Source organism: Panthera onca, chromosome B3, assembly GCF_046562875.1.
Source record: "Panthera onca isolate mPanOnc1 chromosome B3, mPanOnc1 haplotype 2, whole genome shotgun sequence".
NCBI classification, from domain to species: Eukaryota; Metazoa; Chordata; class Mammalia; order Carnivora; family Felidae; genus Panthera; species Panthera onca.
In genome coordinates this window covers 98,977,160-98,989,444 of record NC_138344.1, presented here as the reverse complement: position 1 = coordinate 98,989,444, position 12,285 = coordinate 98,977,160, and the positions used below count along the sequence as shown (strand labels likewise).

Here is a 12,285-nt window from a genome sequence, read left to right as displayed (position 1 = left end):
AATCGAGGCTGGAGGAGTGGTGTGGGCTACGTGGTCCTCACCTTTATCCTATCGATGTTGGCCTCCATCTTCAGCTGTTCTACCAGCTTCCTGGCTTGTGCTATGCTGGCGGTGTTGTTGCTGGCCATTGGAATGCTGGGTAGGCTTTTCAGATACACTGAAAGAAAACAGGAAGGAAGAATACATCAGGGAATTCATGGGCTGCCAAATGCACAGGCTCATCATATCCGGGGGTGTCGAAAGAGTGGCTGTGGTCAGGTCTGGCTCTCCCAGCCCTCTACATCCCCAGTCCAGCACTGAGTCTGATTGCAGGCAGACCAGAAGATGAGGTGTGTTTTTCCAAATACCTGCCCTCCCCACCTCACTGCCCTGCCCCTGCCCCCCCCCCCCCCACATCCATCTGCACTTCTTCCCCTTCTTCAGAGAAGCACAATGAAGCACAATGAAACACAATGTTTACAAAATCACTTAGAATAAGATGTACTGCTGAATCAAGAAAGCAAGTCATTAAAGTTATCTTATGAAATGAGTTCAAAATAGTAAGGGCGACAATATACATTATTACTGCTGTTATTTTTCAGGTGCTATTGTCAGATACTCTGTTAAGTGCCCTCAGAGGGTAAACAATGGAAGGCAAGCAGAGAGAGGAATGGTACATTATATAATCCTTTAGGACTAAAGACACCAGGTTTGCAATGTTCTCCTGATGGGCTCAAACACCAGCTTTATAGTTAACTGTAATCACCTCAGCCTATTATACTGCAAGGACTCTATACAGGATGTGTGGCTTTTCAGTGTTGTTTATCCAGCATTTTAAAAAATAGTCATTTCTCTCTACTCTATTTGAAATATGGCTAGATTCACAACCCTGTACTTGATTCACAACTTTTCATTTATAACAACAAGGGGGAAGGATTGCCATGTCTGAATTGTTAATTACATCAATGAGTTCACAGAATTCTGGTGAATTCTTTATTAAGTATAATGGACTTATTACTTTTCTAAATATGGAAATGGAACACAAATGTTCAGAGAGTGGAATTCTGCACCTATGTAAATTGTGAGATGGTTTCTTTGCCTCTGGCTTTGCCAGATTTCCTCCCCATCTTTGCTCCCATCCCCTTCAGGTCCTATCCCAATTTCATTTTCTCTTCTAATTCTTTCTTGACCCACCATCTCATTTGATTTTTGTCATTCATCTCGGAAAGTACCCTATTTTATTTTTGGTACCCATTTCCCCCACATTCTGATCACGTCTCACTCTATGTTAAGGTGCCATATGCTATTTCAAGACTGTCTGTATAGATGTCCCCCTCATGGTCACTGACACCCAATAGTGAAGCAATGTCTGAGAGCAGCAATTTAACTAGAGTGCATGACACAAGAAATGAGAGGCATTAAAGCCTTGCTTCAGTCAACAGTTGAATCTTGTTCTGAAGACATTATATTAAAAACTGTGACTTCTGCTAGCTTTGGGCAGTATTTTAATTCAGGGATAAAGTATAATCAGGCTACCATCACAAAAAGGAAAGAGAACACATAGAAAACCTGGGGAAGGAAGAATGACCCATAGTAAGTTCAATGTAAGACTGTCTCTTATTCAGTAAAAATCAAGAAACAATTTTTAATGACCAAAAAAGCATAAGTATGCAAATTATTTCCTTTGGTTCTTATATCTTGGCATCTTATTCTTCATGACAAAAGAAGAAATTATGTATAACTCTCTGTAAACAAAGAGGTCCCTTCATAGTGTTATTTTATAAAGAAGACTGCAAAATCAGCCACCCCAACGGCACTTACAGTATAAACTGGAAGATAATTAACTGTTCTCTCAACTTATTTTCAAAGGCGTCAGAGACAATAAAGTGGGAAGGAAGACTGAAGGGATTTTGAAGCCACAAAGATCTCTGAGCACTACTTTCATATGCTTGAAGATCAAGGGAGGGATCTTTATGTAAAAACAAAAAAAAAAATAAGAAGAGGCTTTGACAATTACGATTTCATCAGCATAATTAGGGACCCAATCATCTCCCCCACAGGGAAATTACGTATCCCCAAATGGAATAAAAATCTAACACCCTTGCAAAATGTCACAAGACCAAGATGGAATTTTGAATTACCAAGTTAGGGCAGTCTAACTCTTTCATTCATTCAAAGTTGGAAGTAGTTATGATCCACAAGACCCTGGACACTGTTCTGTGAAGTTAACATTTCTTCTGAATTAGAATTTATCACACTAGAATACAAATTATCACAGAATTATCAAATACTCATTGGTGCTGAGGGAGCTTTGGGAGTCTGGCCAGCTATTCTTCTGCCCTTGAATTTAAACCAGATTACGTAGCAACTTTTGTCAGAGACCACAGCTTGCCTCCAAATAGTCAAATACTGCTTCTCCTCTTCTTCATTAGTAATGACAATTTTTTTTTTCTTTTTAACAGAGACCACAAGAACCCTGAATTTTAGCTGGGCAGACATCACTGAAATATATATTCTCCGGTCTCCCTTGCAGGCCGTTATAGCTCTATGACCAAGTTTTGGCCAATAAGATATAGGCAGAAGTGCCCTTGAAGGGAGCGGGGTGTGTTCTTTGCCTCCCTTTCCTCCTGCTACTGGCCTAGAAGACAGTCTTGTTGGCTATAGTGCTCCATCTTGAACTGTTAGGTTTCACACCAGGGTGAGAAGGAAAGATCCGGGTGCTTACTGATACTGTAGAGCCACAATACCAGTTGTGACCTGGTTATGTAAAGAGAAATAAGTACTGTTTTGTTTATACCACCATTATTAAGAGTTTTTCAGCTATTGGACAACAGATCTGCCACTGAGTAAATGACCCATTGTTTTCATGTGAATATCTTAGTTAAGTCTGTGTCCTAATGCCTTTTCATGTTCCTTGGGAAAGCTATGGCTGTCCCAAGGAGACTGAGACAGAACATGTCTGAGTTTTCTATTGCTCCTGTATCACATTACTACAAATATAGGAGCTTAAATAATAGGAATTTATTATCTTACAGCTCTAGAGGTCAGAAGTCTGAAATAGGTCTCACTGGACTAAAATCCAGGTGTCAGCAGGGCTGTATTCCTTCTGGAGGCCCTAGGGGAAAATTTGTTTTCTTGCCTCATCCTAGCTTCTAGGGGCTACTATTGGTGTTCCATGGCCCTATCCTTCATTTTCAAAGCTAGCAAAGGTGAGTTGAGTTGTTCTCATAACATATCACTCTGACCTCTTCTGTTGTCATATCTCCTCCCTTTGACTCTCCTCTGCTCCTTTCTTCAAGAACCTTGTAATTTATGCCTGGCCCACCTAGATAATCCAGGACAATCTCCCCATCTTCAGGTCAGCTGGCTAGCAACCTTAATTCCAGCTGCAACTTTCATTCCCCTTTGCCATATGACGTAGCATATTCACACATACCAGGAATGGAGACATGGGCATTTTGGGGGGCCTTCATTCTACTTACCATGGAAGAAGACCCCTGTACAAACAGAAAAGAGAAGTGGGGAGGTGAGGAATGAGATGGAAAAAGAAGAGGGATGGGGCAGGATGCAAGTCTGAAAATGTTGGGAAGAAAACACACTTGAAACCTAAATGGACTTAAGAGTAAAAGTAAACACAGGTTTTCGTTTTCGTTTGAGGAAGATACAGCATCAGTGTTCTTGGTTTACCATATGACCCAACAGAGTCTAGTATCACTTTTGGAATCGCTTTGTGCATTTTCTTCTTTTGTGTATCCAGTTGCTTTCCCATAACATCCCCCTCCTGGAGATAGAAAGCACTACACAGTCCTAGACCAGTGTTCCAAAGAAGTATGTTTTCCTAAAAAGTGGCTATGGTAAGAAAAGTTAGCCTGTCTTCTAAGCTTGATGTATTTGGACAATGCATCACGTGTGCGTACACGCACGTGCACACACACACTCAGAACCCTCCTCTTCTTATAAAACTGAAACTCTGTACCCAGTAAACAGTAACTCCCATTATTTCCTCCCCTTAGCCCTAGAAACCACTATTCTACCTTCTGTTTCTATGATTTTGGCTACTCTAGGTGCCTCGTAGAAGTGGGATCATACAGTATCTTTTTATGACTGGCTTATATCACTTAGCATAATGTCCTCAAGTTTCATCTACATTGTAGCATGAATCAGAATCACCTTCCTTTTTGAGGCTGAATTATATTCCACTACACACATTTTGTTTTCCCATTCATCTATTGATGGACACTTCCATTGCTTCCATGTTTTAGCTACCATGAATAATGCTGCTATAAACATGGGTGTACAACTATCTCTTCAAGACCTACTTTCAATTCTTTCGAGTATACACCTCAAAGTAGAGTTGCTGGATCATATGGCCAATCTATTTTTAGCTTTGTGAGGAACAGCCATATTATTTCTCATAGCAGCTATACCATTTTACATTCTCACCAAAAGTGCACAAGGGATGCAAATTGTCAACTTTCCCAATACTCATTGTTTTCCATTGTTTTTGTTTTTGGCAGTAGTTATCTTAATGGGTGTGAGGTGGTATTTCAGTGTGTTTTCGATTGGCCTTCCCTAATGATTAGTGATGATGAGCATCTTTTCATGTACTTATTGACCATCTGTAGATCTCCTGTGGAGAAATGTCTATTCAAGTCCTGTGCCTCTTTTTGTTTTTAATGTTTTATTATTTTTAGGTAATCTCCACACCCAGCATGGGCCTCAAACCCATAAACCTGAGTTCAAGAGTCACATGCTCCACTGACTGTGCCAGCCTGGTGCCCCTCTTTGCACATCTTTTTTCAAGTTTATTTATTTTGAGAGAGAGAAAACAAGAGAGAGTGGGGGAGGGGCAGAGAGAGAGGGAGAGAGAATCCCAAGCAGGCTCCACTCTGTCAGCACAGAGCCTGATGAGGGGCTCAGTCCAACAAACTGTGAGATCACGACCCAAGCTGCAATCAGGAGTCAGATGCTTAACCAACTGCCAACTAGATGTCCCTGCCCATTTTTGAATCAGGTTTTTTGCTGTTGAGTTTTAGGAGTTCTATATGTATTTTGGATATTAATCTTGTACCAGATAATACAGGGTTTGTAAACATTTTCTCTCATTTAATAGATTGTCTTTTTACTCTGTTAATAGTGTGCTTTGATGCACAAGAGTTTTTAATTTTCATAAAGTCCAATTTTCTTTTGTTGCCTGTCCCTCTGGCATCATATTCAAGAAGTCATCAAATTCAATGTTGTTAAGTTTCTGCCCTATGTTTTCTTTTGAGAACTTTATAGTTTTAGCTCTTACGTTTATGTCTTTGATGCATTTTGAGTTAATTTTTGTATGTGGTGTTGGGTAAGGGTCCAACTTCATTCTTTTGCACGTGGACAGCCAGTTTTCTCAGCACCATTTGCTGAAAAGATTGTCTTTTTCAAGTTGAACGGTCTTACACCCTTGTTGAAAATCATTTAACCATATATGTGAGGGTTTATTTCTGGGCTCTCTATTCCTAAGTTAATTCTATTCTAAGTTAGTCCCTAAATATTTTATTATTTTTAAAAAATTTTTTGGAATGTTTATTTTTGAGAGAGACAGAGCATGAGCGGGGGAGGGGCAGAGAGAGAGAGGGAGACACAGAATCCAAAGCAGGCTCCAGGCTCCAAGCTGTCAGCACAGAGCCTGACGTGGGGCTTGAACTCATGAACTGTGAGATCATGACCTGAGCCGAAGTCGGACCCTCAACCGACTGAGCCACCCAGGCACCCCAATATTTTACTATTTTTTAATGTTTATTTATTTTTGAGGGAAAGAGAGACAGAGTGTGAGTGGGGGAGGGGCAGAGAGAGAGGGAGACACAGAATCCAAAGCAGGCTCCAGGCTGCAAGCTGTCAGCATAGAGCCCAATGTGGGGCTCGAACCTGAGCCAAAGTCAGTTAGTTGCTTAGCTGACTGGGCCACCCAGGTGCTCCAATATTTTAGTAGTTTTGACATTCTTGTCAAATGGAGTTTTTTACTTAATATCCTTTTAAGACTATTCATTGTTAGTGTATGTAAACGTTACACCACAGATTCCTAATGGGGAAGACAAAAGCTTTTGTTTTTCATCTCTACCTGAGCTGACAGGGACTGCACGCCATGAGAAGTGTTGTTGAGAAAAAGGTGTTGCACATTGTGAGCATATCGGGCCAAGAAAAGTGTTGACAAAGTGCTTAGGCAGAAGCATAGATGCATATCAGATATCCTTTGCTAATGTTCCTGTTTCATTTTACATCTTACTGAAATTGGGCAGAAATTATTTTAAGAGGGAAGGAAATGGTTTGACTATACCAACCACTAAAATAGCCAAAAGGAAAAGTAAAATTCTGCTGAAAAGATCATGTAGACAAAGTTTTAAGACACACACCTCTTAAAAACAAACAAAAAACTGTTAGTTAAAAAGAGAGGGTGATTAACTTCTATACACTGCTCCTCCCTCACCCCGTCAGCTCAGTCTTTGGGCTGCCTTGTGATGTACCATAGTTTACCCTTGCAGGGGCCCAGCCTGTCTCTGGAACCATCAGAAGCCCACCTCCACGATGCAACCAGCTGTGGACTCTAACTCTTCCAGAAATCAGTGAGGCAGAGGGAAACAGAGCCAGAGTCTGGTTCTCAGGGGGAAACTCTGGATTCCTGGGGTCACTTCTGGAATCTCAAAAGATCTCTGGGAATCAGCTGGGGTGATGATCCAAGGTTGGGTAGTGCTGGAGTGACACTCTTTGGTCCAGCCAGCTGTCTTCAGCCCAGCAATTGGTGGCACCTGTAAAGTGCTGCATCATCTGGCAACCAAGTTATGGCCTAAAATATGGGTGGTTACACATCTCTGAATTTGAATCAGAGAACACTAATACTGCAGATTAATTCTTTCAGAATTCCACAGCCAAGATCTCTTTTCAAAATTCCAACAGTCTACCCTCTGGAAATTCCGAATGGGATTCAATCTATTCTCCAAGTCTCGCTGGCAAAGGTTCTCAACCAGGGAAAGTGCCACCCCTTAGGAAGCATTTGGAAATGTGTGAGGGTGGCCTGAGTTATGACAGTAATTAGGGGCGCCAGTGGCATTTAGTAAGCAGAGGCAGAAACTCTAACGCCCTGCAGAGTGCCAGGCAACAATGAATTGTGCTGTTCCTTGTCTCTCAATGAGAAAGGACACACACACACACACACACACACACACACACACACACGCCATAGATCCATGCATGAAAAATCTGCTCAAAGAAAGTAATCCACAAGGAAAGGTTCAACCAACTTGGCTTTTATATTATGTCTTAGGATCCTGATTACCTTCAAAGGCATGAATAAGTGTTAAGTGCTCATAATTCTTGTTAGCATTATTATGCTTTATGGATATTTGGTCCCTGCTGATTTGAAAGAGGGCACAATCTCTTGCAATGTGCGGGTGGAATGAGATTATGCTGGGTCATATTTGCCAGTGAGGAAAAAGAAAACAAACAACCAAAGCCCCTAGAACAATTCTAGAGTTTGTGTGAGAGACTGGTAGGACTCTGCAAGAATGTCCTAATTATCCCACCTGAATTCCAAGCCTGAGACTAATACAGAAGGCATTTTATTCTTTTTACTGATGAGAGGAGCGTCCCTGCCCCTGAACATGAGAGATAGGCTTGTTATAGAATAATAACCATTAGATGAGTTTTCTTTTTCTAAAAATACATCCAGCATTTTCATTTCTTTCAGGAGGAACTCTTCTGTTAAGAAACTATACATTTTCTTGTCATTTAGTCTTGGGAGTAGAAACACAACTCCTTATTTCTGTGGCACAAAGATAAATAAATGTTTGGATAATGAGATCTTTGCCTTAGAGAGTATAGGTTAATTGTGGTGGATTCCATTTTTCTCATGCTGTACTTGGTGTTTTTTAAGCACGGCATGCAGGCGGCTTCCCTATGGTCTTTCATTTTCATTACAACTGTGTGTTTCTCAGAACTATGTTTTGATAGTTGCAATTGGTGATAAGGGGGCTTGATTTACTTGTTTTGTATATTCGCAGGTTAGGATTACACGGCAATAAAACAAACAATTCTAGGTCTAGAAAACAAATCAGAGGCTTGCAGTCTCCTGTCACTTGATGACATCTTTTATTATTCTCATTTGTCAGGTAGCTGGTATCATCGATGAGTGGTTGTTCGTTGCTTTTGAATTAGAGGCCCAATTTCTAACAATTTCAATTTGGAATTCTCCAGAGCTGCTATAGTTAGTCACCTCGATCAATGTCTACCTTGACTGTTTGTTCCACAACACAAGTTTAGCTTGGTCATTTTGCCAAACTTATTTTTCTGGTTTTTTTGCTTTTTTAGATCCCTACTCTAATTAATTCTGTAACGAGTCACAAAACGCATCACCAAATTGATTAGAGTAGGTATACAAAGAGTCCAGGGACGGGCCTTCACAGTCAGACCATGAGTGAATTTCTGAGTTGTGGCTGCAGTGAGAATCAAATAATAACTGTAAAACAGCCCGCCAGGTTTCAGGGAACTTTTTGGTCACATATCTCTATTACCAGTTGGCCACTTTGACCCGAAAATACCAAAATAGCACATTACGATCTCCACTAATCAGCAAACACTAATTTCTTTTCAGTTTGCCCACCACTAGGGATATTTTAAATCAATAGAGGATTTCTTTGTGAAGGTTGTTGCTTCTCCCTCCACAAGTTCAAGCCCTAGGGTCTCAGGATTGGAATCCACCTCACATGCTCACTCTTTCCCAATCATGTGTTTCAACAATTGGAGAGGGCACAAAGATATCTTTGGGATGTCACAATGTCCTGGTTTCCTCACTGGCCTTTCCTTTGTTCATTTTTAAGCAGCAGTGTGGAGGTGGGGGACGGGTAGCAAATGAAAAGAAGGTGAGAATGGGGAGGGAGGTGTCAGGAAAGGGGGAGGGCAAGGTAGGTCCACACAGACTTGGGCATGGAAGCGCTTGGGGACGGAAGATGTGAAGTGATATTGGACCCTGGGGCACTGGTTAGCATTTGAATAGGGGAAGGGAGAGAAGGAGAGCCAGTGAGGGGAGGGGGGCCAAGGGAGAGGAGGCACAAGAAGATAGCCTCCCCTGTGGAGCCCCAGGGAGTTTATGGGAACCCAGAATGCAGAGAGCCGGACCCCACAATGCTGGCTAAGTATGGATTTGTAAATAAAACAAAACAGGAGTCTCCCAAGCACCTTCCCCTTCCTCCTCTCTCTTTCAGTGCTTCTCATTTCCGGGAATTTGATCTTCGAGGCCAAAAGCTCTGTTCTTTTATCAGAGGACCAGGAACGCATACTAAAAATGAATATTAGCTTATAAACCAAGGGCTTGCCATGTGCCAGGCCCTGGGCCAGCTTCCTGTTTAATCCTCACAACTCCAGGGAAGTAAGCGCTGCCTCCCTAGCTGAAGGAAATCAAGGCTGGGATTAAGTCAGAACATTGGAGAAAGGGGTATTTCTGAAGCAAGCCCCAACCCCCCGCCCCGCCCCAGGGAAAGATGTTCTCCCAGCCCTTCTCAATTCACATTTTTAGATACAGCAGACTGATCCTAATCTGGGGGACTGTGGTTTATGTTTGGCCATTTTCACAAACACAACAGCAATTTTTACAATCTGTGTAGCTACAGGGAGAGCTAATGCGAACGAGATCTGGTACGGAAGCTATGGGCCAATAGGGAAGAACATGAACCGAGGGAACAACATATCCACTTAAAATCCACCCTGGACTATTTCCATGTGGTTCTGCTGTGACGTTGCCACTTACCAAACGGGAGAAAGACAAGATTGCGTCTGATTTCCTTCAAATCTGCATGGGGGCCGTCTATGCCTTGTAGGTGGAGAGTTAAGACACAACACAGCTTCCCTGCCTTAGTCGGGTGCCAGAAACCATTATTTGAAATGACCGCCCTCTGCTTTCCAGTAAACTGCTGTTTTTGAAACATCTCTGTGAGATGCAGTCTTCTGCTTGGAAAGAGCATCATTGGTCAGCTGCTTTTAATGACCTTGACAAAAACATAGCCCTCTGAAAAATGTTGACTGAAAGTCATAGATTTCACAGGTTTTGTAAAATGAAACAGAAATGAATAGGCCATGTTGCAACTTAAAAACAACATGGAAGTTTTAGTTTTTCTCTGAGCCTTGGATAATGAAATGGCTGTATCCACAAATGGGAGCGGGCATTCTCAGATGTTAGATGGGCTTTGTTTGCTCCCAGGAAAAAAGATTTGTGTTTTGTATGGTACATGTTGGGTTTTCTTAATAAAAAAAGAAAGAAAGAAAGAAAGAAAGAAAGAAAGAAAGAAAGAGAAAGAAAGAAAGAAAGAAAGAAAGAAAGAAAGAAAGAAAAAAAGAAAGAAAGAAGAGAAAGAAAGAAGAGAAAAAAAAAGGAAGCCTAGACCGTGAACCAGTAGGGTTCCAACAAAAGAGGAATAATGAGCTTGTTTCCATAGAAATGTCTCTGTTACCCTACTGATGTCTAATGCTCCACAACAGCAGGCAAGGGGGATCTGACAGGCAGTGGCCTTCTGCCTCCTTGTAGGAAATTATTTATTGGTTAATTAATTTCTCTTTAAAAAAAAAACAACACTGCTTTAATTCTAAATCCTCAGTGGATCTCAAGCCTTAGGCAACCCCTGGAACCCAGGGAGACTTGCCTGCCTGCACCTCTTTGCCTCTGCTCAAATGGACTCTTAGGCTTACAAAACGGTGATACCAGAGGTCCTTAGGCTGAGCTCCTCAATGCAGTTTCCCCAGGAAGAACTGGACCCCCTCCACCGAAGTTTGTTATCACTGTATTGTCTAGGGATACTTCCTGAGATGTAATTGACAGATGGTACAAGAGTAGAAAAACAGGTACTAGGAGACAGTAGGCCTGAATTCTAGTCCATTATGGCACTCCTAGCTGTTTTTTGGTGGGAAAGTCACTTAGTCTTTCTGGGACTCAGTGGCTCAACTGGACTGCAGGATTGCACAAGTGTGCCTAATGTTTGTGACAGCATGTTATAAATTATGGAGTGCTATACAAGGAAAAGGCATGAATAAAGAATGATCACCACCATTTACTGAGCAACTACTAAGCTCTGTAACCTAGAAACATTACATGCAGAATCTGCAATCCTCACAAGGAACATGAAAAAGGAATCAGGGACTAAGAAAGGCAAAAGGAAAAATCTATGATTATGACCAACGGTGACTCTATTAATTGAGAACTCAATAATAAGCAAGAACTCAACAAACAGTCCAAAGCAGAGGGGATCTCTTTTGGGAGGGAAGGGTGGGTAAAACTACATCCAATTCTAAAATTTCTAATTTGCATTGCCAACTTATTAAAGAGATGACGATTCTTTGAAGATCAATTGTGATTTCAAATCAGTAAACGGGGGTTTATTGTCTCATGTGTGTGGCTCCAAAGTACGTGCACATGTTATACATAGTAAGTTTCTATGGAAACTGGTCACTGAGTGCATGTGTGAGAACCCTGTGGGCTACCTCAATAATTCTAAGAAGGTGCTATCTTTCACCAGTATCTTCTGGAGGGAAAGGTTCACATCCACCTACAGCATTTGTAAAGGTTTTCTGTGGGCACAGAATAAACCTGCAAGCTAAGCACCCGAGGCTCATTGTCTTCTGCTTCCTCCTCAGGCCTATTTCCTGTATGTAAAGGCCAGCAGAGCATCTGTGCATACAGAGCAGATTTTGCACTAAAACCTATAGTGCATGGTGCTACCCCACATCACCAGCCCTAAACTTCGGCTCTTTTCTCCCAACACAGCACATGCCCCTGGCAGCCATGATTTCGCCATGTCTCTCATTCCCTCACGCACACCTTATCTTTCAGACTCTAGCCCCTCTTCCTCTGAGAAACCTTCCTCAGCAACTACCTACTACGTTGACTACATCCTCAGTCCCTCAAACTCATACCAACCCAGGAGGCTGTGCTAATATAAACCAAGCCATTTCTTGGGCCTTTTAAATAAATGGCATGGTGACTGGCATTATTAATTACTAGCTTCATTAATTACCACCAGGCGTCCTCCCATAAACATTTATTAAACCCACTCCTCTATCTCCAAAGTTTGTCTGTCTTTACTGGCTGAACAGGCCAAGACAGGTTTCACCCCAGGGCCCTTGCACTTGCTGTTTCCCCTGTCTGCCAAGCTGCATTGCCCTGCGTGGTACTGCCCATGACTGCCGCTTTCTCCTTCGAGTTGACATTCAACTGCCGAGTCTCCTGATGATCACATTATCTAAAGTGCTTCATTTAGCCCGTCGTTCTCGGAGCACATCGCCCTGTTT

General features: G+C 41.9%; 1 protein-coding gene and 1 long non-coding RNA gene across 4 annotated transcripts in view; both read right to left on the bottom strand.

Annotated features, from left to right (window-relative positions):
* LOC144616655 (uncharacterized) overlaps positions 1-12,285 on the bottom strand; it is a 560,479-nt gene that overhangs the window by 34,408 nt on the left and 513,786 nt on the right. The gene's annotated exons all lie outside the window — the stretch shown is intronic.
* The window catches only part of GNG2 (G protein subunit gamma 2), a 121,005-nt gene that overhangs the window by 24,545 nt on the left and 84,175 nt on the right, over positions 1-12,285 (bottom strand). For all 3 annotated transcript variants that reach the window (XM_060619848.3, XM_060619846.3, XM_060619847.3), the window contains one exon: positions 42-157. In XM_060619848.3, the coding sequence (XP_060475831.1) occupies positions 42-128 (87 nt within the window). In that variant the 5' untranslated portion in view covers positions 129-157. The remainder of the gene's footprint in view (positions 1-41; positions 158-12,285) is intronic.